Below are 27,707 nucleotides of genomic sequence, written 5' to 3' on the forward strand. Positions count from 1 at the left end.
GCGTACCATATTTTTTAAAAAGAAAAGAAATCCTTAAGCATTCTAGGAAACAAAAATGGTGATCAAGAAACGCTTCAAGAAGAAGGTGCGTTTGAGCTGGCTCTTGAAAGATGTCTAGGATTTTATAATTGTGTGTGCGGGGTTGGAGGGGGTGTCCCAGGTAGAAGGAACGAATGGCATAGTCAAAGATTTAGAGGTAGAAAAAGCCAAGGATGTGCGGTGGGAGAGGAGGACGTGGGAGCCACGTCAGCTGGCTGTTGAAGAAGTCAGTTGGGCTCAGATGGGGGGACGTTTTTGAATGCTTTGCTAATAAGGAGTTGTACTTTATTCCAAGGCTCCAGAGACCAAGAAAGGTTTTGTAGCTAGAGAGTTACATGATCCAGATTCTTTAGGAAAATGTAGTTCAGAAGATCACTGTGTAAAGTGGTTTGAAAGAGGGAGTCAGAAAGGTTAGAATCTGTGTATAAGGTGATGAGCGCCTGGTATTGGGAGGTTATGTTAGCAGTTGGAACAGGGAGGGCGGGGCAGTTTTTAAAAACAGGGCTTGGTTCATCAGATACTGGGGTAAGGTAGAGGGAACAGCCAGAAGTGAACATGAGATTCGGTGCCTCAGTCAGAGGCTGTAGCTGCTTTCTTTGGATCTTCCACAGACTTGGCCATAAAATAAGAACTTCAAATCAATACCATCCTAGAACTGAGGAGAAGAATGTAGCATTCTTGTTTTAGAAAAAAACGTGCAGTTTAGAATTGAGGATACATGATATTTGCTGACTCAGGATGGAGGGAGCAAACCAGGGAAGGAGGAAGATGGTTTTCGTTTAACGGTGAGAGCTGTGGTTGTGGCCTGTGCGTGCGTCTGAGTTTTATTCAGTGAAATGCCTCAGACCATTGTGCTTACGGTAACACCACCACCACAACGCTGGCTGAGGAGGAAGAGAGACCTGGGTACTCCATGGTACAGCAAATTCAGAAAACCATCTAAAACGGTCTTCGGCTCGCTCTGAACTCTCTCTCTCTCTAAACATATTCTTTGGATAATGGTCTCTTAGTTGGACCTATGTATATGAGGGTGGTGGAACGTGATGTGTAGTATTTTAGCTGGAGAGCACATAGAAAGCAGCTTTTATACCAGAGCCTACTGAAACATTAGCTATGCGCTCGAGCAATACAGATCTAACACCTTACCTGTAGCCAGATCTACATAGTGAGTTCCACATGAAAACCAAAGAAGTTTTGGTTTGGTTTTATTGTTCCATCCTTGAAAAATTAAAGGTTGAATTTGTGTCTGGGATACAGTAGTGGCTACTGTCCAGAAGGTTGGACTCTAATCTTGACTGAGTGATGGTCTTACTAGGCAAATTGTTTTACTTCTAACATGTTTAATTTTTCTTTTATACTTTTGATCATTATGTGATAGCATAATTGGGATTAAAGTTTTATTAAATCATAAGTATACCATATTGCTTACATTATAGTTTTAGAGATATGAAATGTAAGCTGCATAAAGAGAAAATTAAATATAGTCATAATACGGAAGGATTTTTCACTTTGTTTTACTTTGTCTGTAATTCCTTAGTCATATCAAAAAGTTAACTTAGATTTAGTTGTAGTTGTTATAAAATACTTTTTCTCTTCATTGTTATCAGGTTATAATGTCCTGTATGTTTCTAAACTATGATATTCTTTCTGATCTTTCCAAAGAGGTAATACTGCTTTTGAAAAAAATCTTTTTATATTATAGAAATACTCAAATACAAAAAAAAAGAAAGTATGATGAACCTAGTATACTCGTCTCCCAGCTTCAACAATTATCAATACGTGGCCAATCTTGTTTCCTATATATCCATCCTCACTACGCTCCCCTCCTTCCAATTACTTTGAAGCAATTAGACGTCATATTATATATACATATATACATATATATTTTTATAAATATAAGAATTCTTTTTTAAAAAGACAACAATGCCATTGTTACTCTAAAAGTCTTACCGAATGTCATTAAGTATTCATTTGGTGTTTATGTTTCCCAGCTGACTCATAATTGTTTTTTGTTTGTTTTTTTAACATTCAGACATATGCTAGAAGGTTGAATTAGGATCCGAAGAAGGGTAGTTGGTGAATGTGTCTGTTAAGTCTCTTTAAATCCATGGGTTCTCCTTCCTTTCCTCTCTTTTTTTTTTGCCTTGCAGTTTTTGTTGACGAATCCAGATTACTTGTTGTATAGTTTCCCATGGTCTGGATTTTGCTAATTGCATCTATGTGGTGTCATTTAATATGTTCCTCAACCCCTTTTATTTCCTGTAAATTGGGCTTTAGATCTACTGATTTGATCAGATTAAGGTTCAGTTTTTCTTGTGGGTGTAGGGTAGAACTATTTAATAGGTGGTGGCATGTAATTCCACCAGGAGACATACAGTGCTGGTGGCTTCTTTTTTGGTACTGTTAGCAGCCATTAATGATCTTTGCCTATGTCTGTTAATTCATTAGGGGTTTCAAAATGATGTCTAATACTGTAATTTCTTCTTCAGTTATTACCTGGAATGCTTACTACAGAAAGAAATTTCCCCTCAACAAGTATTTTCCTTAAGGTACAGAACTGATAGGAATGGCAGACCAAATGCTTGATTCTTGCCCTGCACTTAGCAGTTTTCGAGAGACTGAGTTGGTTCTCTTAGCGTCCTCTAAAAATGACCAGTGGATTTAAGTGTATTTGATGTGTTTCATTCCACCACTGTTACTAATCCTTGTTGATACTCAGTTGTCCTACCTTTGTCCATTAGGAGCTTATCAGGCTGGCTCCTGAGTCTCTTTGACACAACCCTGGTAGTCTTTGATGGCTTCCTTGCTTTCCATTGTGACAAGATGTTCCAGATTCACCTCGTGCATTTCCTTTTGGTGGGAAAATATGTGGAAACCACAATATGTTCTCAGTACTGAGCTAGACACAGGCTAGAATGTTAAAGTACTATTTTAGAAAAAGCTGCCTGCCCTCAAAGGGCTTGTATTCTTTAAGGTTTTTACTTTTTACTTATTTGATTTATTTCTGCATTGTGATGTGCTAAAATCAGGTTTTGGGGGCTGGCCCCGGGGCTGAGTGGTTAAGTTCGTGCTCTCTGTTTTGGCGGCCCAGGGTTTCGCCAGTTCGGATCCTGGGCATGGACATGGCACCGTTCATCAGATCTCAGGTCGTGCTGAGGTGGCATCCCACATTGCACAACCAGAAGAACGTACAACTAGAATATACAACTACACACTGGGGGGCTTTGGGGAGAAGAAGAAGAAGAAGAAGAAAACGAGATTGGAAACAGATGTTAGCTCAGGTGCCAATCTTCAAAAAAAATCAGATTTTGATTTCCTCTTATTTGATTAAGGCAGATCTTTCATTTCATTGTATAAAAGGTATATATCAAAGTGAGATGGGGGCCGGCCCCATGGCCAAGTGGTGAAGTTCGCGTGCTGCACTTCGGCGGCCCAGGGTTTTGCTGGTTCAGATCCTGGGCGCGGACTTGGCACTGCTCATCAGGCCACGCTGAGGCGGCGTCCCACATAGCACAACTGGAAGGACCCACAACTAAAAATATACAACTATGTACCGGGGGGCTTTGGGGAGAAAAAGGAAAAATAAAATCTTAAAAAAAGAAAGTGAGATGAATGTCTAAAATGAGTTGTTTTTAATAATTTAAGAAAATTTAATGTGTAATAAGAATAAAATGAATAAAGAAAGGAATACATTTACAGACATGTAGCCCCGTAGGAACAGTAGTTTGTTTGTTTTCACCTAAATAGGTAACCATATAATTTATTGTCCAGACTGGGAGACGTGGTAGGGACATTATTAGTAACTGCTCTGGGAGAAACAGGTATAAACCAGGACTTTGCCTATCAAAGTAGGACATATGGTCACCCTATTTATAAACTACTTTGCAGTATTGTAAGCCTCCTGAGACCAGGGATCGTATCTGTCATGTTCACAGTTATGTCTGTGGCACCCCACACAGTAGGTGTTCAATAAATATTTGTTGAATGTTACCAAAAGTCTGCTGATATTTTGAGGCTTGGTGCAGACTTTAAGTGTTTTTTATGCTTACATTATGCTTGTACTTTTTTTTCAACTTTTTTTCATCAACACTTGCATCTAAATGATCTTTTTACGTTGAAAATGAATTTGAGTTCATTTATTCTTTACGTTTAGGACTGGTTGTTTTGCTTATTATAGAAATAACACATGTTCCTTGTAAAAACATTAGAATATCTAGATACTACCACCAACCTTCACCTCCACTTCCAAAAAAAGTCGCCTATCCTCTGGTCGGATTTCATTTTACAGGAGAAAAGAGCACAGCAGTTATATACCCAGCTAGTTCTTGCTCGCTCAGAGTCCCTCTGACTCACATTTTAACTAGTGGGCCGTAGTTTTGTCCATTTATAAAAGACTACTACTTATTTGACAGAACTTTGGGATTCTTAGGTAAATTTGTTTTTTTAGTGGGGAGGAGCTGAGGGAGGAGGGAGAAACTACTTGAACAACGTTTCTGTGATCAGAACTATCTTTGGTTGCCGTAGCCGTGTTTCTTAAAGATATTGCGGAAAGTGGTGATAGAAAATTTGCATTGATGTAAACTAGTGTGAAAATTCTTTGGTTTTGGTAAAGGAAGTATATTTAAAGATATGACATAAAAATCCACATTACTAATTAAAATCTTTTCTTCAGCATAAATGGGTGAAGGGACTTACACTTAGTCATGTGTCCCCAGGCTTCTGACTGGGCCACCCGCTGGGTCATGTTGGCTTGATTATCTTGACTACTCATTGGATTTGGGTTATGTCAAAAGTTATTGAAAACAAAACAGAAAGCAAGCAAGCAAACAAGTGTTTATTCAGGTTTTTGACCTGTTGCATCTGTTTATAGCACATACATTGTGAAGAGCTGTGGTTTTCTTTAGATTAAGAAAAGCATTGTATAAAAATCATCCTCCCCACATAAATGTTTCCTCCACCTACTCATCTGTCTACAAGCCAAGGAGTCTGTTCACTTCCTCTTGGGCTCAGTGCCCTTGCTGTTCATAGGTTCGTTTTTTAAACATTCCAGTGCCATTAAAATATACATCTAAAGTGTGTATTGTTACTAATTAATTTATTTTATACCCTAAAAGTAACTTCTCTGGAGTTTATGGGGAGATAACGTCTTGAAACAGGTTGTTCATTCAGAAAGTGCATGTTTGGGATTTTTGTCTTACTGAAATATGCGGTCACTCAATTCAATATAGAGAACCATATTCTGGGAGAAGGTAATTTAGAATTCTATGTGGAAAAAACCTTTATATGTTTGAACATCTTCCGTCAGCTTTCCCTGCTAGGGTTACTACTGACCAGTTGTCAGGCCAGGGAGCAAATAGGAATAATTTTGTGTGATTCTAAGGGGTTTTTCCTTCTCACAAGCAGATCGTTAAATTGCCGTATGTTCCATAGTTTAGCCTTGAGTTAAAATTTTAGTGTTATGTCACCAATAACTAACAGAGGCTTGTCGGTATGATACATCTATGTGTGTGTGTGTGTGTGTGTGTGTGTGTGTGTTGTTCATAAGGACCGTGGTTTTCTTCCTTTAATCTGAAGAGTTGAGCTGTGTTGTAGCATGAAGATGTATTGATTTCTTTTACCCCCCTCTGCTTTACCTGTTATCTGGCGTTTAATGAAAAAATCTTTCTCGAAAGTTGCAGATCCCTTGAGGGCAACAAACCCTACACTCAAAATGAAACTAGGTTACTGTTTCTGCAGCCTAAAGTGGTTTGTATCAAAAGCTGTTTTGGTCTTAACTTTGAAATTATCCCTTCTTCTTTGAAGTGGTCGTATTTTAATTTGGAGTGGTTTTAAGTTTTAGAATTTCCTGAAGTGAACATAAAAATGTTTTAATATTTTCTTATGTGGTTCTTGTACCCAAGTTTATAGAGAGCTTATCTCCAGACAACATATTTCTTCAATAAGACCAAAGGGCAAAAATACTTCAGATTTGAGAAAGTATTGAAGACTGAAAGGACATGTTTTAGGAGGATGTTCCAAGTAGTTTTAGGTAGCTGTGTTATAGATTTCCTTTTAAAATATCTGGGCTTTTGTGGCTTAGCGCTTTGAATCTGTGTTGTAGTATTGGTATCGTCTTTATAGTATAGACAAGAGAAAATTAGGCACTTTTCATTTACCGTTTGCTATTACTACATGTTGTAATGTATTGTCTTTTTTCTTTTGGTTGATAATATTCTGAAATGAGGTGGAGCTTAAGATTGTGGCTTTATCATACTTTTCTTCTGTATATAATTTTTAAAAGCTTAATGAACTAACCTCCTAGTACAATGAATTCCAGAATGTTTTCTTGTGATGGAGTTCTTTGTGGTAAGAGGTGTTCCCTCCCATCAGCAGTTAAACATGACTCAAGTCTCTCCCATCTTTAAAAACCAAACTCAGACCTTTTCTCTATTTCGAGTGCCATTCCAGCTTCTGTTCCTCAGCCTCCATTCCCTCCCCTTCACACTACGGCTGGCTGGTTGCGTAGGCCCCGCAGCTAGTGAGTGGGAGCTCCAGAACTCAGCCCAGGTCGGAGCCCTTAGCCATTATACTAACTCAAGACCCATGTTTTTCCAGGAAGGAGGCTGCTGGAAGGACAAGGGGGGCTTCCTGTCAAGGAATTACTCAGTCACTAAATTCAGTGGTCACATTTCTCTGTCTTACTCAGTGTTTTAGCAGCATTTGATACAGGTGACCAGTTCTTTCTTGAAAAGTGTTTAGTTTCTTGGCTTCTGTGCACTGCAGTTTAGTGCTTCCCTTACCTTACTGTCAGTTTCTTCTCTCTTCTTTGTTGGATCTTCCTTCTCTGCCCTTAGAGTGCCCTAAAGCTTTCTTCTCTCTATTGATCCTGTCTTCCCAGGCCCCAAATTTAAATTCTTTCTATATGCTGATGTCTCCCAAATATGTAGCTCCAGTCCTGACTTCTCCCCTGATCTCCACATTCTTCTATCCAGTTGACTACTTGACATCTCTACTTACATGTCTAATTTGCATCTCAAACATGACAGTATAAATTAGGATGCTTTGAGCTTCAAATGATAGCCGTCTAATTTAAAATAATTTGAAAATAAGGAAAATGTATCATTACAAGTAACAAGATGCCTCAGTCCAGGATTGGTTTAAATCTGTGGTTTAGCGACACCATCAAGGACTCCTGTTCTTTCCACCTGTCTGTTCCGCCATCTTGGACATGTCTGCTTTATCCTTTGGTCAGTTCTCATCATGGATGCAAGATGGGTACCACAGTTCCAGGCATCGTATCCAGACAAGATGACATCCAGCAGAAGGTGGTGGTTATTGTTTTCTTATGCTTTTTAAGAGTGGAAATCTTTCTCAGAAGACTTCCAGCAGACTTCCACTTCAATTTCACTGTCCAGAACTTAGTCATGGGCCCACCTCCAAACCCATCACTGGCACTGGGAATGTGAACATAAAGCAGTTTTTATACAAAATAGAATGAAATAAGTATAATAGAGGTAGGAGCAGTAGAGCAGAAATACACACAGGAGAATTGAAAGAGGCTGGGGAATTTCAGAAAGAGGCAACTGGTGTTTGAACTGAATATTGAAAGATTAGTGAGATTCAGTTGTTCGGGAGGGAGATGAGGGCATTCTCTGCTAAAATGGCAGAATACACTAATGACTCGCATAGAGAAATTATATGGCGTGCCCAGGGAACATTGAGTAGACCCTAAAGCTGGTGCATAGGGTTTGTGGAGGGAAATGAGGTTAGAAAGATAAGGTGAGGAGTCTAATCTTGAAGGAGGTTTAGATTTAAGGTTTTGGCAGTAGTTGTCATTGTAAAGAAGTTTTAGCAATATTTAGCCAAAACCTTATCTAGTCACTGTGCAAAAGATAGAATTAGATACTATCTTTGAGTTTGAGGCTGATTATCTTAACAGTAATAAAAAATATGTTCCTTCTCATCTCTCCCACCTGTGTTTTCTTAGTAGATACAGGAACGGAAATTCAGATTGTCTAAATCATCTTTGATCCTTTTCTTTGTCCTTCACATCTAATGAACAAATTCTGTTGATTTCCCCTTTTTTTTGGCTCTCTCTGCCACCTTCAGTGCTGCTCATATTTCTTAGCCCTCCAGTCAAACCCCTCCATTTTCTGTCCATATGCTGTGTTTATAGTGTTATCACCTACTAATCCCAGTAAGATTCCTTTGGTTAGGCCTGCGTCTTCATCCCCTCCTGGGTATACTGTGCTTATTCATGATGATGGCTTTACTCACATAGCCTTCTCCTCAACATGTCTTTTAACTTCCTCTCTGTCTTTTCAGATCCCTCCCATTCTTCGGGACCTAGCTCAGATCTCATGCTCTTCACAGGGGCTTCCGTAGCCTATCCATTCTACATCTTTCTTGCCCTTTTAAATAATTATATGGCACCTTTTTTAAAAAAAATGCCATGTGTTTTATTTGCCAATTGTTACATTTTTTTTGTAGAGTTCTTGCTCCCCAAACAAATTTTAAGTTTGTGAAGGTTAGAGCCAATACAATAATTATTTGAAGGAATGAGTAAGTAAGTATCTTCTCCTTACATTAGACTCTTGGTACTTTATATGTAGGTGCTAGTCAAAGCTTGTGAATGAAGAGTAGAGTATAGGAATTGGACCGAAGTGCTTAGTATATAAACCCTTTTGACCTATAGACTTCACCTTTATGGACAGAAAAAATTAAAAAGGTGTTTGGAGGGAAAAAGGAGATCTGGGCATTCACAAATAAACTCCACGTTTGAGTACAGCAGTTTCAGTAAACAGAGTCCCATCACTTCCAAGACTAGGGTATACTGGATGTCTCACGAAGATTCATTAACCGTAACTCAGTGTGGTTAACAGCTTGAGTAACAACCCAAACTCCAGTAACCAACCTCTTCTCTATAGAGTTCACCTGTGCTTCCCAAAAGGGAGGGAGGATGCACTGGGTCAGTTTGCCAGCATCCAAGGTAGCACGTCTCTGCTGAGTGAAGTTGTGCTCTATGCAACAACTTTAAGAGTAGGTGGGCACTTCTGCCTTTCATGTTGACACAGTTGTGGCATTCTTACCTGGTATTGTTTCACTTAGCCTACACTTATGTTTTAAAAGAAAGGACCATTAAAAAAAGTAAGATAGCAATAGATATGGCAGCTATCTGAGGCTTCCTGGATTTCTTCTACATCCCACTTGGCGTATTGCCTTGAATACTTTCTCTGCTTAAGCCAGAAGATTGAATAGATTCATTCAAGGAATGGTGTTAAGTGTAGTTGTGTCTCTCTCCACCCTGAGAAAGTATGGTGGACCCTGCATTGTTTTTGGAAAAACTTACCTATATCATGGTTAAAGTTGTGGGCTCAGTCCCTTATTTCAAAACTGTAGATAATATGTTCCGTTAACCCAGGTGTCCCCAACCTGAGATTTATAAGCTAATTTTAGTGTTCAAAAAGTCAAATAGAAATTATGGTAAAGCTGGACAGTCTAACCAAAAAAGTTATGATAGCCTGTTTTTGATATTTGGTTAGTAAAAATTAAAAAGTATGACCTAAATGCAAATGCTTACAGTTTTTTAAAGACGGTGCTCCATGGGAACATGGCAGGGGATTGGACAGGAGGAGAGGGGAGTATATGATAGCCCTTCATGTCGGACAGTTTGGGAGTTACTGTGTGGCGGGAGGTGACCAGATGAATTAGGCAAGAGAGTGGAAACAATCACCACACACAGCAAACATCAGTGGTGTTAAGTGTGTGGTTGAGAAAATAGAGGAAAAGAAGCATGGAAGAGCCCCAAAGAGAGCCCGTCCAGATCCTCCGACTCCCAGCACTGCAGGTGTTTCTACTTTCCACCCAGGCTCATGGCATCCCTGCTGTTAGAGCCCCGTTCGTAGTTCATGTCCTAGCCAGTGAATCAATAATGCCATTTTTGTATAAAATATCATAATTCTCAGATAATCTTATTGCTTCAGACCACCTTTGGACTATTATGTCCAGAGAGCCTGTTTCATTTTATTATTTTTGTTTTAAGATGTAATTCATCTACCATAGAATTCACGATTTTAAAGGGTATAGGTCAGTGGTTTTTAGTATATTCACAAGGTTGTGCAACCATCTCCAGTATCTAATTCCAAAACATTTTCATCACCCCGAAAAGAAACATGGAATCCAGTAGCAGTCACTCCCTGCTCGTTCCTACCCCCAGCTCCTGTCAGTCACTAATTTACTTTCTATCTCCATGCATTTGCTTATTCTGACCATTTCGTATAAATAGGATCATGCAATTGTAGCCTAAAGGTACATTAGGAATCAGGAGAAGTACAATCTGCCCTCCCACAGGAGCTCTTCGCCTGGGGTTTGGACCCCTACGGGATGCATGGATGGATTTCTGGAAAAGGGCAGACCCCTTGAAATTGCATGTAAACTTTTGTGTGTTCATTTTTCTGGGAGAGAAGATCTGTAGTTTTCCAAAAATTCTCAAAAGTTTAAGAATTGCTGCTAAGAAGAGGCATATACAGACTTCTGGGAGGGAACAGGCAGGGGGCGTGTTGGCAGTTTTTCTTCTTCCACTGGCCGTGTTTTGGGTGTGTTATGGTTTGGGTTAAATCTGCCCATCTGGTCTCAAGTCTTTTTGTTTTAGACTATTTTTTTTTTTATGCCTGTTGGTTTAAGACTAGTTCAGTTAAACTTTTTTCCCCCAATTGTTAATTTTTGAAGTATCCAAATTTTTTTTGTTAATGAGAAAACAATAAATCCTGTCTTTTGGTAGATCAAATAGATAAACTAAATTCCAGCATTCCCTGATACCGTTCATACATCTAAAGCATTTGTGATTTTTATTTTTGTAAAATATAGGAATGTAATGAGGGCATTTCTCAATTATTTTCATTTTCTAAATGGGTTTTTAATTCAAGGTCACAATGATCTAGTCAAATTGACACAGGCCTCTTGTATGGTTTACATTATGGGTAGCCACAGCGTGAATGTCCGTACCTGCTAAGTATATCCAAGTTCTAACCTAAGGTGTTACTTTTAGGAGATTAGGAAAGGGAACATTCAGAAACCCTTTTAAGTCGCTGATTTTTTTTTTTGATAAAGCTAGTTGGCTGGATATCAATTAATAATGACATTCTGAAAGTGAACTAACACATTAAATAATTGGATTCCATAAAACCGCTTTGGTCCAGGCTGGACAGACCTTCCAAGATGATGTACCTTGTAGATATCTTCTAGTTGTTTTTATAAGGCACTCAATTTTATTTAAGCATTCATGAAGCCTAGACTTTAACTGTCAGATTTCAGCGGAAAAGATAACTAATTGAAAACTCTTACCCTTCTTTTAAAATTAACTACTTTAGGGGGTCGGCCCCGTGGCCGAGTGGTTAAGTTCGTGCGCTCTGCTTTGGCGGTCCAGGGTTTGGCCGATTTGAATCCTGGGCGCGGACATGGCACCGCTCATCAAACCACGCTGAGGCGGTGTCCCACATGCCACAACTAGAAGGACCCACAGCTAAAAATACACAACTATGTACCGGGGGGCTTTGGGGAGAAAAAGTGAAAATAAAATCTTTAAAATTAACTACTTTAAATTATTTTCTCCCGTCTGTAGATGATTTTGGTGAATTGCATTGAATAATAGAAAGATGTTTTGAATGTACATTGTGATCATCCAGGTCCTACAGTGTAGCCTACTTAGTATTCGATTTCTTCTTTGGCCCCAGGAGATTATTGGTGAAAGTTAAGCTTGCTTAAGCCAACTGTGTGATGAGTAATGCACGTTAGTTTTTATTGTCTTATATGGAAATGTGGAGACTGCTGATGCTTGAAGGTAATTAGGTAGTACTAGGAGGAGGACCTCTCCTTTGTCCTCTTCTACTAGCTTCACTTGCATGTTATTGAAGAAACACAATGACAGTCTCATTTAAATGCATGTGTAAAAAACTACAGTGAAATTTTATTTTTATAAAAGCTTTGTCTAAAACTGAAGGTGACAGGCATTTCTCACAGATAATAGATTAGATGGACTGCTTAAAGAAGAATTGTTTGACATATTAACTTTTATTAGATGATAGTGTGTTAAATCTCATGTTTTTTCAACTATATACAATATAGGCCTCTGAGAACACTTCATAATGTTTATCTAAAATATGGCCCAGCGGTATATGTCATTTGAGGCTTTGTTTGTTGAAAAGGTGACTTTTACATGTTGTTTTTGGTAGCTTTTCTAGTGCGTCCCCGGTGGATTTTGGGAGCACCTTTGGCACTGAAGGATATTTCTAAGTATGTTGCTGATCCTGGGATGTAGAACGTTTTTCACTGTAAATTTTCTATCTATAGCTTCCATATTACACACCAAGTTTAAAGTCCACAAATTTATTTAGATTTCATCCACTGGAAAGTTAACAGTTTTGTTGCAAGAAAATGAACTAAAAGATAAACTAAAACAATTAAAATTTTTAGTCTTTAGTGTGTCAGAAGTGGTTACTGTGAAAGGCAAACTTCAGGTGGATCAAATTGAAGATTGAAATATATCTATTTGAATCAATCTGACATTCAGGGCATCTTGAAGGGAGATGTGGATTTCACTAGCTAAGGATAAAACTTAGACCCTTGAATACTAACTAGTCTGGAATTTTATTTTTTTGCTTTGTATCATATAGGTATTCTTTGTTCAAGGCCTAAGTGCCTCTTTTGAGATAATTGTTGTTTACCATTTAGCTCAACCAGAGACAGTGGGTAAACTGGGACTAGGAGTGAGAAAACCAGAATTCTAGCTCTTGCTCCATCACCGTCACCCAGCAATGACAATGGGAAAGGGGAAAGGTTTTCTTTTTTTCCTTTGTTTATTCCTCCCCAAAGCCCCATTGCATAGTTGCACATCCTAGTTTTAAGCTGTTCTGGTTCTTCTATGTGGGATGCCGCCTCAGCGCGACTTGATGAGCAGTGCACAGGTACGCGCTCGGGATCTGAACTGGTGAACCCTGGGCCGCGGAAGCGGAGCGCGCGAACTTAACCACTCGGCAACAGGGCTGCCTCTGGGAAAGTTTTTAAACTGAGCCTCAGCTGTGAAATGGGAGCTACAGTCCGAGTCATTGTAGGGCAGTGATGCTTAAATAAGATAAACAAAACCTATGTGATTTCATTCCTGTCTTTTTTATATAGTGTTTCTCGTATGCAACTTGCCTACCTCCCTTCTCTGTGTCTCTCTGACTTCTGCTTATCCTTCAAGACCAGCTCCAGCTTTATCTCATCTCTGAAAGCTCCTCTGACATGGTCACCACCTTTTATCCCATTTAGTCTTCTCCTTTTCCACATGGCCTCTGTCCATGATATGTTTAGGTATGTTTATTTAAGAAACACTTATAGTGCTTACTGTTGCTAAGTACTCTTGAAAGCATTTACACATATTAACTCATTTAATCCCAGTAACAATCCCATGGGGTAGATAGTATTATCTCCATTTTACAGATACAGAAAATGAGGCATAGCAAGGTTAATTTGCTCTAGGCCAGCCAGCTAGGATGTGTCAGAGCCAGATTTTTAATGCAGGTACTCTGACTTTAGAATTTGTGCTCTTAAGCACTGTGCTATGCTGTCTTTTGCAATTGTCCTTATTACACTGTATTGTGATTACTGGTTTTCCTGTCTGCCTCCCCAGTTAGATCTTTGAACACCTTGATGGCTTCCTACAATGCCTAACACAATAGGCACTTAATGAGTGTTTAACAAATGAATGATAAATGTGCTTTATGTAAACTATAAAGCATCATATAAATGCAAGTTACTATTACCTCTACCATATGCATTTTGTAGATCAGAGAGTAGAATTTATCAAGCTTTCCAGTTTTGCGGTTTGTTTTCTTGGCTCCCACTTTTCAGGTTGACAGATGGAGGTATAGATTGGTCAAGTTTAAGTATTGACAGTACCAGAACTTAGGTTAAAAATGAATCCTAGTTATTGGTTCCATCATTAAGCCTGTTTAGTCGAACACTCTTTGCCATAATAATATGGTTTGTTTTATGTAAAAGGACAAGATCAGAGGGGCTAAGTGATTCTTATTACACTTGTTAAAATTACACAGCAGTTGAGCGTGGGAGGTAATTTGGACCTCTGGTGTACACCATAAGGTATACTGAAAGGTTTTGTACTTAGAGGTTATTTTTAAGGAAATGACAGGACATGGTGAGATTTCAGTCATTTCAGGCAAGTGGAACCTACTGTATTAAGAAAAAAATAAAGCTTTTAGTGTGGACATGAGTTTTAAACTCAATTGCTAGGTAGAGAAATTAAGTAATTATGTCATAAGGAGCACATTCCTGTAAAAAATGTTTTAAAAATTACAATTTGGATATTTTAAATTTTATTTTAGTCAGTACTGATACAGGATTTAGTATATAATGGTATGTGCTTTTATTTTGTTTTTGTCGCAATTCCTGGTATTATCTTACTTTCCTACTTCTTTTTTGATGAGGAAGATTCGCCCTGAGCTAACATCTGTTGCCAATCCTCCTCTTTTTTTTTGCTTGAGGAAGATTAGCATTGAGCTAACATCTGTGCCAGTCTTCCTCTATCTTTTTTGTATGCGGGATGCCCCCACAGCATAGCTGATGAGTTGAGTAGGTCCGTGCCCAGGATCTGAACCTGTGAACCCAGGCCACTAAAGCAGAGCACATGAAACTTTAACCACTCGGCTGTGGGGCTGGCCTACTACTTTTATTTTTTTCTACTTCAATTTCTTATTTTATTTTACTGTATTTTACTTTATTCTATCATGCTTAATTGTATGTTTATTATATATGTTTCAAAGATATACTTAAATATAGGCCTACAATTGTTTGCCGTCATATAATTTGACCCCTAAAACACAACTCTAGTCATATTCTTTCCTTAAAAACCTTTGATGCTCTATCTTGTCTTTCCTTTTTTTTTTTTTTTTGAGAAAGATTAGCCCTGAGGTAACATGTGCTGCCAGCCGCCTCTTTTTGCTGAGGAAGACTGGCCCTGAGCTCACATCCGTGCCCATCTTCCTCTACTTTATATGTGGAACGCCTGCCACAGCATGGCTTGCCAAGCGGTACCATGTCCGCACCTGGGATCCAAACCGGTAAACCCTGGGCCACCAAAGCGGAACGGGCGCACTTAACCGCTACGCCACCGGGCCGGCCCCTATCTTGTCATTCTTATTAACTACAAACTCTTCAGCCGAGCCTTCAAAGTTGACCACAGTATGGCAGTAATTCAGCTATCTTGCCATCTCGCCCTTCCACAAGCCCTATGTTCCAGCAAAACTAAACAACATAAACTGTTTCTTGTTCAGAAATATACCCCACTGTTACCCACTTCTGATTTTCCTTCACTTGAAGTGACTTTTTCTGCCTTCATTTCTGTCAGTCTAAAACCTACCTGTCCTTCAAGCTTTTCTGAAATCTTCTGTCCTTCACAAAACAGTCCTGATTTCCCCAACTAGACGTGATTTCTCTCTCTTCTAAACTTTCGGATTTCTGCTCTTTTTGGACTCATAGTAAGCGTTATAGTAGTTGGTAAATAATTATTTGACCATCCACAGACTTTGAGATTAGCTGTTATTTGGCAAATGTGTCACAAACATAGCTTCCTGATGAGAAAGAAGTGAGTAGCCTCCTGCAGAAGCCGCAAAGCTTTGAATCAAGTATCAGACCGTTACTATCACAGACCCAAATGTCATCCTGGCCATTCTTCCTAGAGGATCATTTTTTTGGAAGAACTTTGCTGATCTGCATTTATCTTTCCCTCCTTGTTCCTTTCCATTCCTTGGCATTTTGACTTTTGCCCTGATCCTCATAGATGGTTGTATGCCTTAGAAAACGCTCCATGCAGCAGGAGCGGGGTCTGGCGGCGCATGTGTAGTTTGAGCTCTGGAAACGGGTCGGTGGAAGTGGTTCTGAAGGAAGTGGACCAAGCAGATGGACCTGCCTTACAAGGCCGCCCTTTCTACTGGAAGAGACTCATCCCAAATGGAATCTTTTTAACGTATGAGGAGGATGCATAGGTGCTTATTTTAATAGAAAAAGAAAACCTGTTGATTTTATCAAAAATTAACTATGAAAACTTTTCAGGGAACAAAATTAATTGTTTTACTGTTAAAACTAAATAAACACTCTTGAAAACTGTGTAAACTTACTTTCTAGTTCACTTGGAAAAAATGGCTTTGAAAGCACATTCTGGAAGCAGTATTTTACTCTCTTTGTATGTGCTGTCATATTTTCTCTAGTTCATTTCTTAAAATTGTGTTTTCTTCCCAGTAGCTGGTTAAGCTTTTAGAGTGCCAGGACTGGTTGCCCCTCAATTTGTATACCCCCTAACATACACACTCCATTTTTTCCTAAGTTGTGTGCATTAGTTATAGCAAGACACTAAGGAATGACCCACTTTATTTTGGAATTTGTTTTATGAAACAGTAAAAGATCTCTAAAAACAAATGAACTTGGGTTGTTTTAATGTCATGAGAGATGAATTTAAACAGCTTTATATCAACGAGGGTTATTTCTTATTTGACTCTTCTGTTTTCAGGTTCTTAGAGCTCAATGTATTCGCTTAGAGAGTCTTCGAAAAAGCTAAGTTACGATGATTTATACTAAGTAAGTTAGAACTGGGGGTACACATTAGGAGTTGGAAAATGGAGCATGCGAGGTTGTACTTTCCGTACCGTGTTTTTGGTTTTTTAAAGGTTACTCTTTTGTGCCCTTAGGAGATATTTTAAGTTCTTTGGAAAGAGGATAAAAGAAGATTATCACCAAAACTCATATGGGAAAAGGTGCCAAAATCAAATGAAGGAAGTAAAATGTGGGCGGAAAGCCCAAGAGTGCTTCAGAGTGAACAGTTAGACTGCGTCTTCTATTGTGACCATGTGACTTACTGGTGTTTCTGTGAATTTTCCTGATTTTAATCGTGGTGAGATGTCACTTTTAGGTTCATATGGGAATGCATATATGTGCACATGATGTAAAATAGAATAAAGCACTTTAATTCTAATTTTTTAAAAGAACAAATAGTCTTATTTTCTAATTTATTAAGTAAAGAATTGCCCTGTGAATTCAGCCCTTTGTCTTTCTGATTTTATAACTTTTCACTTAGTAACTGACATATGTAATATGTGTACATATACATGTTCATAAAGGACTGCATTAGCTGCTTATGCTGCAGTGACAAACCACCCCCTAGTCTAGGTGGCCTAAAACAGTGAAGGATTTCTTTTTTACTATGTGGCCGTGATAGATCAGCAGGGGAGCTCTGCTTGTGTCACTCAGTGATCCAGGCTGATGGAATAACCGCTCTTCTTGTACACTACTGATCACGATGCTAAGAGGTAGAAGAGGTCCAGAGGGTCTCTCATTAGCATTAAATTCCATGGCTCAGAAAGAAGTGACTCATACTGCTTATTTCACAACATCCTGGCCAGAACTAGTCACAAAATCTCAAGTAACTACGGGAGGCCAGGACACACAGCATTGCCTGTACCAGGGAGACAGAGAGCTGAAAATACTTGATAAACAGCACCTGTTTTGGTCATCAGATAGTCAGTCTACTCTCTCACAGGCACAATGCACTCACTTCCTCCCCAAGGTAGGGAACTCCAAGGTCCTATCTGATCATGACATCAAGGTCCAAGTCCAGGATCTCTGGGGGATGCAAAGGTGATGGTTGGTGGTCTCTTCATGAGATGATGCATAGTAGACTCTGCACCGGGTGCACATGTTGCTCTTCTTGATCCAGAGACCTATGAAAGAAATTGACAAATGATCTGCTGGCCCCACGTACACCGTACAATCGTGCGTAGTGACAGGATAATAAACCTAAACGTTCCCATTTGAAGGGAGGACGAATAGGAGACATATGGCAGTCAACGGACTGCAACAGGTTTTGAAATCCCTCTGAGCACTCCTTGAGACGGCCACAAGAATGGTCTCGAATGGGTCCTGATTGGGCTTCTTAGAAATTAACTCCCCGTCTGTTCTTTCTTTGCTCCCTAGCTTCATCCTCTTGGACCGTCTTCTCCTCCTTTTTTTTCCTGTTATGTTCCTTGGCTGTATCTGAAGTGGACAATGAGGAATATGCCTCTTTAGGGGGGTAAACAGCTTCCTTAGCCCACTTCTTGCCATAGATGCTTGGGGACCCAAAGGCCATTTTAAGTCTTGCATGGTCACAGCCTCTGTAGCCCAGGCTGGTGGTTCTCTTGGCAGTACATCTCTCAAAATCTTAGTTGGTTTTCTATTTATTTGTTTCCAGTCAGCTCCATGTGCCCTAACCACATCCACAGTTCTTCTCTAAACCTACGTCTTAGATTTGCTGTATAGCTCTGTCTTATTCGTCCCATGCTTCTTCCTTGACTTAATTTTGAGTACAGGTATTTCTGCTATAATGTCGTGTATGCTTTCCTGAATTCTGCAGAATTGTACACTAAAGTAAACAGGCTTATGGGAAAAATGGGGTTGGGACAGACCACTTAAAATCTGTGTAACGCTGTAACCAGTGCACTGATAAAAACAACAATAATTATAATAAAAATAGCATATTAAGCCTCCACCTGCATATGCACCCAGCATCAGTCCGTTGAACCTCTGCAGACATAATCCCCTGGGTGGTGGTTTCCTGCTCTGAGATTGGGGTCTTGAAGACATTTGCTTACAGTACAGACCAGTTTCATTACAATAAAAAATTTGATGTATGGTACGATGTGGGCCTCAGCGATTAAAAGCTTTCATTTTTAAACACAGGAAGGGAAACATATACCCTCAGCTTCACCAGACAGAAAGTGGAAAGTGTGCGTAGTGGCTCATGAAGCAGCTGAGCCGGCCACTACTTGCATTGAAGGAAGGTACGGAAGTAGGCTGTTCAGCTTTTTTCTTAAGGTCTTCATCTATTGCTAAGCTTTTGTTTTTAATTGTGAGAAAGCCTTCTCCTGGTCACTTCAAACATTACCTTGCAGGGGAGAATCTCGTACAAACCAACATGACTTTTTGTTTTGCATACAGATGTCGTTTCCCTCTTTACTACCAGCATTTGAACTAATTCACGTGAGAGAAATACACTTTGTAGCAAAGTAGACTGAGACACTGCTCTGGTAAGAGAGCCTCATTTTGGTCCAGCTTTTTTATTGGCACCACCTTGATCAATTGGGAGGTTTTATCAGTGGTTGTGAAGGCCAAATCTTTGGCGTGACCCTTGCCTCGAGACTGAGTTCTGAGCAGCATCTGTGGCTCAGAGGCCTTCTTAGTTTCATGTTAGGTACCTGCTTCTTCTACCCCTATGAATTGCTGACTTTTCTGGACTCCTTTTATTCCTGATTGTAAACTGATCAATTCTTTTCTGAAGTCATCTATTTCATGTAATAATTTGTCTAATGCAGCCAACAGTAGCCAACACCCTCTCTTAATAGCCCGTTTTCCCACTAGAGCTGTAAGTTCTCGTGGCATATTGTCTACCTTCTGAGATAAGTAGCTGATAGTTTCACCAGTAATTTCACCATTGCATAGTATAAGTTGCTGTCCTTTTAGCCTCCGATAACTGTTTCCTTCTTCCTTCCACCCAGCTCCTAAGCCTTTGTCATATATTTTAGGTTTTTTGATGAGGCAGCACCCCACTTCTGGACTCTACCTGTATCAGCTAGGATAGGCCAGATCATGCTGCAGTAGCAAGCAACACAAGATCTCAGTGGCTTTAAAAACACACTCTGTAGAATTAATAGAAAAGAATTTTTTAAAAAAAAAAATCCACTGCACTGTTGATATCCTGTAGGTCATTTTAGTCACCCAGGGATAGCAGTGATAGTAGCCATCACCTCGAAGATTGCTGGTCCCTGTGGCAGAGGGAAAAGAGATCTGGGGGGGGTCTCATATGGGTTAGAAAATGCTGTGGCCTTCTGCTTCTACTCATGATGCACAGGCCAGAAGTAGTCACGTGGCCCCACCCAGCTGTCGGGGAGGGGACAGGGTTAGAAAGTGCAGTCCCACTGCATGCCCAGAAGGCCAAGGGCCAGAAGCATCTGGAAGGAGCCTGTAGTGACTGCCACAGAGGATTGCCCTTCATTTATTTTTCTCGTCTTCCTGATTTTTAATTCCCAGCTTTTGCTGGTTAATTGAATTTTACTGTCTCTCTTCCCTTGCTTAATTTGAGATAATTAATGTGAGTAAGTTTATTTAATGGTACCTGTAGTAGTTTACATTATTGCCATGGGTCAGAAGTTTTGGCACATGCAAAATAAAGTTACTAGGATTTCCCTACTTAAAATATGAGGTATGAGAGTATTTGATGAAAAAAGATGTGTAGTACCAGGAGTAATTGAGTTTAAATGATTTTGGAGTGTCATTTGTCACAGCAGAAATAGAAAGATCATGAGCATTGGAGTCTGGCAGACCCGGGGTCAGACATAGATATATGGTCTCAGACAAATTATTTCACCTCTTAGAGGCATAATTTTCTCATTTATAAATCCAAAAAAGTATAAATGTATCTATTCAGATGTCAAGTAAAACATGGGGGCATTTATCACCACTCCTCTCTGAAATCCCACTGAAATAAAAGCAAAATAGTTTTTTTTAAAAGAATAAATACATAAGGACAAAGAAAATGGAAGAGAAAACAGTGGCAAGGGAATGATAGAAATAGTTGGGAACTACAAATTACAGTCATAATTAAGCAATAAATACAGCAAAAAGTTGTGAAACAACTATATTGGGAGAATGAAGGAGGAGTTGGGAACAATAAGGTGAGAAAACTATAGTGGGAGACAAGTGGTGATATCTAAAATTGAAAAAAAAGTCAAGAAATAGAAACATCACATTATTTAGAAATATGCAAATACTGGGGGAAGGGGACGGGGGACAGCTAAAATAGTTGAATGTTTTTGTCTCTGGCGTGGGACTTAGGTGGGATGGAGCAGGCAGAAGTTTGTTATAAACCTGCCAGTACATTTGACTTGAAAACTGCGTATGCTTTTTTTCCCCCCAAGTAATCACTTTGATAAAAAATTTAAAATGAGTTTAAAAATCAACCCCAAAGTTTTGCGGAGGGTTTTAAATAGAAATAATAGATAAAAAGCACCTTTGCAGTGCCTGTGCACATAACAGGCCTTCGGTAAGTGCTCGTGTCATTCCCTTGTCAGCTAGGCCCCGTGTGTGCTCGCTTTAATATTCGTATGACTCAGAGATTAGGTGGTTGACTAAGCAGCAGTGTGAGCTATGTCACAGAGCAAATTATGTGCCCTTCTAATCTTTTTTTCTAATGGATGGTTTTATTTTTCTTGGAACCATATCAACCTGATGGTTTCTGTTTCTTAGAATTTAGACTTCTGTGCAACTGACACATGAAAAATCACCCGGTTATTGAGTGGATCTAGTGAGCTATGCATAGAACAAATTTTAAAATACTTGGCAACTTTGAAATTAGTTTAGTAAACCTGAAAACAATAAGATCTATAATAATATCGTCTAAATTATTTAAGGCTAGGGACATTTTCTCTCTTTTCTGTAGTTGTGTCAATTAGCAGCTTTGTTTTCCTGGTTCACAGTGCCTAGCTCCCTACCCTTTGTTCTGTGAGCTCTCACTGTGGTGGATGGTGGTGACTGATGTTGAAAAGAAAGCCAGCCAGCACAAAGCTCTTGAGTGTCTCACGGACAACACATGTTCTACAACTAGTCTGTAAACTCCTCGTGGATAAAGAGCGTATATTCTGCCATATCAGTATGTCCCATAGCATCTAGGATAATGAATGCTACGCAGTAGTAGATATTTGTATAGTCATCACATACATACCAAACACCTCTAAGTGCTAGGCACTGTGCTGAGCTCTATGGGCTATCTCAGTGAACTGGACAGATGATGACTCCTGCTGTTTTAGAGTTTACATTCTAACAAATGTTTGTTGAATTCATGTAACTCAGTAACATAATGGCCCACTGAACCATTTAAAGAATTGCATATATGCAGAGTTTAATCATGTTAAGCTATGTTTGTTGTATGATGTAAGTGCATGCTGTAAGAAGGAAACAGTGATATCTGATCTTTTGTCCTCTTTGTTTTTCTTTGTAGGTAAGATGCTCCAAGTCACTTGCAGCTCTCTTCAAAAGAAAAATCACTAGTGCTCTGCTCTTGCCGTAATACCAAACCTTTTGACTTATGCTTTGGTGCTGCAACACTGGAAGAATTGCACACAGCTTCCAGGAATACCTTTTTTTCATTTGAGTGATTTTTTGTGGATGGAAAAATATTTGAGTCTTAATAATTACCCTGTTTTAAAGCTATTTCTCTAGAGCCTGCACCGCTTAATAAATTGGGCCACTTACCAATGAGCCACACAGCCAGCTCTTGTCAGGAGCTGGTTGAAAACTGTGCTGTGCATGTAGCAGGGATGGCACAAGAAGATAGCCGTCGTGGTCAAGTGCCATCTACCTTTTATCATGGTGCCAACCAGGAACTTGACCTGTCCACCAAAGTGTACAAAAGGGAATCGGGAAGTCCTTATTCTGTGTTAGTGGACACCAAGATGAGCAAACCACATCTCCACGAGACAGAGGAACAGCCGTATTTCAGGGAGACAAGAGCAGTGTCTGAGGTGCATGCTGTTAAAGGCGACCGGGAGAACTCTGATGACACAGAAGAGGAGGACGACGAAGAGGTCTCTTACAAAAGGGAGCAGATCATAGTGGAGGTAAACCTTAATAATCAAACGTTAAATGTGTCTAAAGGGGAAAAGGGTGTCTCTTCTCAGTCCAAAGAGACTCCTGTTCTTAAGACAAGCAGTGAGGAGGAAGAGGAAGAGAGTGAGGAAGAGGCCACAGATGACAGCAATGACTATGGAGAGAACGAAAGGCAGAAGAAAAAGGAGAAGATAGTGGAGAAAGTCAGCGTTACACAAAGGAGGACGAGGAGAGCTGCCTCTGTTGCTGCAGCTGCCGCTTCCCCTACTCCCAGAACTACCAGAGGTCGTAGGAAGAGTGTAGAGCCACCTAAGCGTAAGAAGCGGGCCACAAAGGAGCCCAAAGCACCAGTCCAGAAAGCTAAGTGTGAAGAGAAAGAGACTCTGACCTGTGAGAAGTGCCCCAGGGTGTTTAATACTCGCTGGTACCTGGAGAAGCACATGAACGTTACTCATAGGCGCATGCAGATTTGTGATAAGTGTGGCAAGAAGTTTGTCCTGGAAAGTGAGCTGTCCCTTCACCAGCAAACAGACTGTGAAAAAAATATTCAGGTAGGTTTCATCACCAAGAGGGCAAACTTCCCAGGATAGAACCTGGCTGTTCCGACTCACCTGGTATCTGCCCAAGAAAATAAATACGATAGAGGCTGAAGGGACAGATTTCATCAATTTATCTCTCTAAGAGCTCCTCCTTTGGTCTTTTCAAAACCCAGGCTTAACATTCTATTTCAAAGCATTAAATTTAGCTGACGCTGGACTAGCGGGAACCCAGGCACGTTAGAAGGGGGATCTGTTATAGGTGATTGCCCAGGAGGTAAAGTCAACACCGACTTTGCACTGAGATTCACTGTTGTAGGACATGTAATATAATTCATTCTGGCATCTTCTCTGGCAAAGCGGGAGATAGTGAGCAAAGGTCAGGAGTAGAGAGAGGTCCCTTTCTAGGTTTAAAAGGATGCCAGATTCTAGTGCAGCTGATGGGGACAAAAACCGTAATGACTCAGACCGGAGGAAATGGAAGATCTCCAGGAGTGAGTTTGCTTTTACCAGTGGAGAGATGACAACACTAAATTTGTCAAGAGGCTGAGCCCATGGGAATATGCAAACTTTAAACAGAGGCTGAGCTGGTTGAAAATGTTGCCCACCTGGCAGGAGGGTTCCATAAAGCTTTGTACCATATTGTTAAGGTAACAGAACATGATATTCAAATCAGGCCGGTGTCTTGGAAGGACTATGTTGTGATAGGTTAAGAGGTGTGCTAATTATATTATATTGAGTGAGTTATGTTGAGCTGCATTTGCTTGCACATGTGAATGCATATTAATGAGTATTCATAAAAGGTAAGTCTATTAATATCTCTATAAAATGTGTACGATAGAAATATTTTGTACCATATTTGAGCTATACTTCTTTTAAAAGATGGAACTGTTTTGATTTGCTTTGTTTCTTGGCGTGCTCCTAATTTGGAGTGCTCCTTATTTGTCGCTTTTCCTCTTGCTTTTAATCAACAACTGAGATCATTGCTTTACTTTAAAGTGACTTTTAAAAATGTATAAATTACATTGGCTAAAACTTCACTGCTTTTTGATTTGTCAGTTGTGACTTGATCTGGCACACACTGGGTAAATGAAAGACGACTGAGTCCTGGCGCCGTCCCCTCCAGTCACTGCCAGTGCTCTGCTGGGTTGTGAATTGGTTGCAACAGGTCAGGCCAAAGGGGGTGTGATGTGGTGCTGCCCCCTAGGGGTGGAACCTGGGTGCTCTAATGAGTCTGCTGAAAAGGTGGATCTTGATCTTTCTATGGTTATTCGGTTTCTATAGTTATACAGTTTTTTTTAGTAAGTCACAGGAAAGAAAACATTTAGTAAATCCTTTTTTTTGTGACTTTCCTCACCAAAATGTGTTTAAACTTGTGTTTAGGTTTTGTGGATTCTGCTAAATGATCTCTCTCTACATTCCTAAAGAACACTGCTTTGTTCTTCTGTATAGATCCTAATAATCCTGGTGACCTAGGAGCAAGTAAAAATTAAAATCCTTCCCTAAAAATTGGCTTATGGGAGTAGTCTTCCCTTTCCTTGAGCAACATCCAACCAGAGGTCTGTCTTTTTAACTCTTCTCTGAGTCCATTTCCTGAAGTGACAGTGATGTTCAGCGATCTTTATTTATGGTGAATACCAACTTGTTCCCTTAAGTATCCCAGAGTCTGATGATTACCTAGAACTTTCTAGTACTGTTTTACTTTAATCAGAAGTATTTCGTTTTGATATACTTTATGCCTGATATTCTAGACTGTTAACGAGTCGTAATACAAGGAACGAGCAGTGTTGCGTGTGTTTCCTATAGATGCTTGTGGGGGAGACCTGGCGCTGGGCTGTAAGGGAAAAGGGAGAAGGAAGTGAACAGTGTAGGGGTTATATTAAATTCTGCCGGGGGAAGGAGATTCGGGAAAATGTAATAAAACCTCAGTAGTGTGTGTTGGTGAAGGTTCCAAATGCATTCTCTAAGGTACAGAAACGTTGTTGTACTTCTACAGATTTATAACCATTTAATAAGTCCCTTGTTTTATCTTGTTTTTATTTATGCCAATTTAACATTAGTTTGTATTCTCTGGTAAACATCTGCTGATTGCGTTGTGACTCATGTGTGGGAGGCAGCCGCTCTTGGTTATCTGTATATTAAAAAAAGCCGGAAGATTCTTTTCATAGATAGAATACTACCTTGATAAGAGCGGACAGTTCTTTGATACTAGTGGAACTTCTCAGTTCTTTTTGTCTTACTTTTTGCCATTGTTTTCATACTCCCAAAGTGTCTCTAAAATACACCCCTTGGAAAATAGCACATACAGACGCTGGTGTTGGAATCAGGACTCCATGGAGGAATAGCGTTTGTTCGGGTTCTGGCCTTGTGCCGCGAATCTAAAGCACGTCCGTCTCATCTGCCAGCAGGCAGGTATGGCTTTCTGCAAGCGCCTATAAACAAAGAGTGTTTCTATTTATCCTGCTCAGTGTGTTTCCTGTAACAAATCATTCAAGAAACTCTGGTCCCTTCATGAACACATCAAGATCGTCCACGGATATGCAGAAAAGAAGTTTTCCTGTGAAATTTGTGAGAAGAAGTTCTATACCATGGCTCATGTGCGGAAACACATGGTTGGTAAGTGTTTGCCGCTGCTTTCCTCTCACACCTGTAATCCCCCTTGTTCTTGGGTGTGTTTGATGCTCTGGATTGGGCAGGAGGTGAGGAACTGCCTGACTTCCATCGGTTTTGACTCGTCGAAACTAAATGCCGCATGTCTTCAGTGAGCAGCACCAGATTGGATGGTGTGGCCTTCCACACCCAGGATTCTTTTCAACGTTGTTATTTATTTTTCTCTTCAGAACATTTCTATTAAAGCCTGCAAATTAGAGTGTAGGAAATTAAGATGGCATAATTACCCTACTGTAGGACACCTGTCTCTTTCAGTTTGAGCTCTTTGGCGGACTTAGAGTGTAAGTGTGTTCTCTGTTGCAGCACACACGAAAGACATGCCATTTACATGTGAGACCTGTGGAAAATCGTTCAAACGCAGTATGTCACTCAAGGTGCACTCCTTGCAGCATTCCGGAGAGAAGCCCTTCAGATGCGAGGTAAGGACTGTGCTGCCAGCGGGCTCAGGCCTCGGGGCCAGCTCTCGTGTCCTTGGGGAAGCAGTGAGGGAGGTGTGCTGCGGTCCAAGGCGCAGCTGCCCGTCCCCAGAACCATCAGGCGTGTGCTCTGAGTGGTGTGTTACGGCCCTGCTGGGTGGAGAACTGTCATTGTTAACACACTGTTAACTTTCTTAGATTAGGTTAAACTTGGAAATAACACAGGATGAGTTATTTTGCTTTTCTCAGTAATTCAGATAAGTTGGGTATACTTCAGTGATAACTGTATGGGGAAACTTCCCTTTTTTTAACAACTCAACTGCAGAAGTATAGCAGAGCCAAATAGTTGGCACCAACAGCTTCTATTTTGAGTTTGGAAAATAACCCTAGCCCCAGAGACTATGGAGGGCGGGCTCAAGTAAAGCTGCTCGCTCGGTGTTCACACGTCTCTGCCTTGTCCACTGCAGAACTGCGACGAAAGGTTCCAGTACAAGTACCAGCTGCGCTCCCACATGAGCATCCACATTGGGCACAAGCAGTTCATGTGCCAGTGGTGCGGCAAGGATTTCAACATGAAGCAGTACTTCGACGAACACATGAAAACACACACTGGTAAGACTTCCCTGGGGAAGGTACGGATGGGTCTCAAGCACTCGTCGATGATCACCTGTGAGTCTGTTTGTGTAAAAATCGGAACCACAAATTTGCATTCTAAGTGCAAATTACACTTTAAGTAAACCTGATGTATAAAAGCACATATTTATAATACTGAAGAATTAGGCTTTCGTAACTCTGTTTATTTTTTTATTTTATTTTTTTTTTAAGATTTTATTTTTTCCCCTTTTTCTCCCCAAAGCCCCCCGGTACATAGTTGTATATTCTTTGTTGTGGGTCCTTCTAGTTGTGGCATGTGGGACGCTGCCTCAGCGTGGTCTGATGAGCAGTGCCATGTCCACGCCCAGGATTCGAACCAACGAAACACTGGGCCGCCTGCAGCGGAGTGCGCGAACTTAACCACTCGGCCACGGGGCCAGCCCCTGTTTATTTTTAAAAGGATTATTTGTTAGTGCCTTTTGACTGCAGGTTCCTTTAAGACAATGGACTTTTTACTTGGGGCACAAGATCTCCTGAAATTATATAAAAATTGTTTTGTGTATGTGCATATGTTATTTTTCTAAGGAAAGGATTCTGGACCTTTAAAAAATGGAAGACACTGACTGCTTCAAGTAGAATACCTCCCCAATGTTCTGAAAACTTGATTGGACTCGGTTTGCCAAAATTCACTACTTTTCAGGAACACATCCATCAAATGAGGTTAAATAATATTTGAACCACTTTGTGTTTTCAGGGGTGTGTGCTTCCTTGCATGGATTTGAATCTT

At 40.1% G+C, this 27,707-nt stretch overlaps 1 protein-coding gene across 4 annotated transcripts in view; it reads left to right on the top strand.

Moving 5' to 3' along the window:
* ZNF652 (zinc finger protein 652) overlaps positions 1–27,707 on the top strand; it is a 52,194-nt gene that overhangs the window by 13,059 nt on the left and 11,428 nt on the right. For 3 of the 4 annotated variants that reach the window (XM_046675128.1, XM_046675129.1, XM_046675130.1), the window contains exons 2-5: positions 22,097–23,255; positions 25,709–25,856; positions 26,214–26,329; positions 26,794–26,938. In XM_046675128.1, coding sequence (XP_046531084.1) covers positions 22,353–23,255; positions 25,709–25,856; positions 26,214–26,329; positions 26,794–26,938 — 1,312 coding nt within the window. In that variant the 5' untranslated portion in view covers positions 22,097–22,352. Of the gene's footprint in view, positions 1–18,865; positions 18,885–22,096; positions 23,256–25,708; positions 25,857–26,213; positions 26,330–26,793; positions 26,939–27,707 lie in introns of those variants that run through there. The other variant, XM_046675131.1, reaches the window with a different exon arrangement.

This window comes from Equus quagga, chromosome 11 (assembly GCF_021613505.1).
Source record: "Equus quagga isolate Etosha38 chromosome 11, UCLA_HA_Equagga_1.0, whole genome shotgun sequence".
Classification (NCBI taxonomy): Eukaryota; Metazoa; Chordata; class Mammalia; order Perissodactyla; family Equidae; genus Equus; species Equus quagga.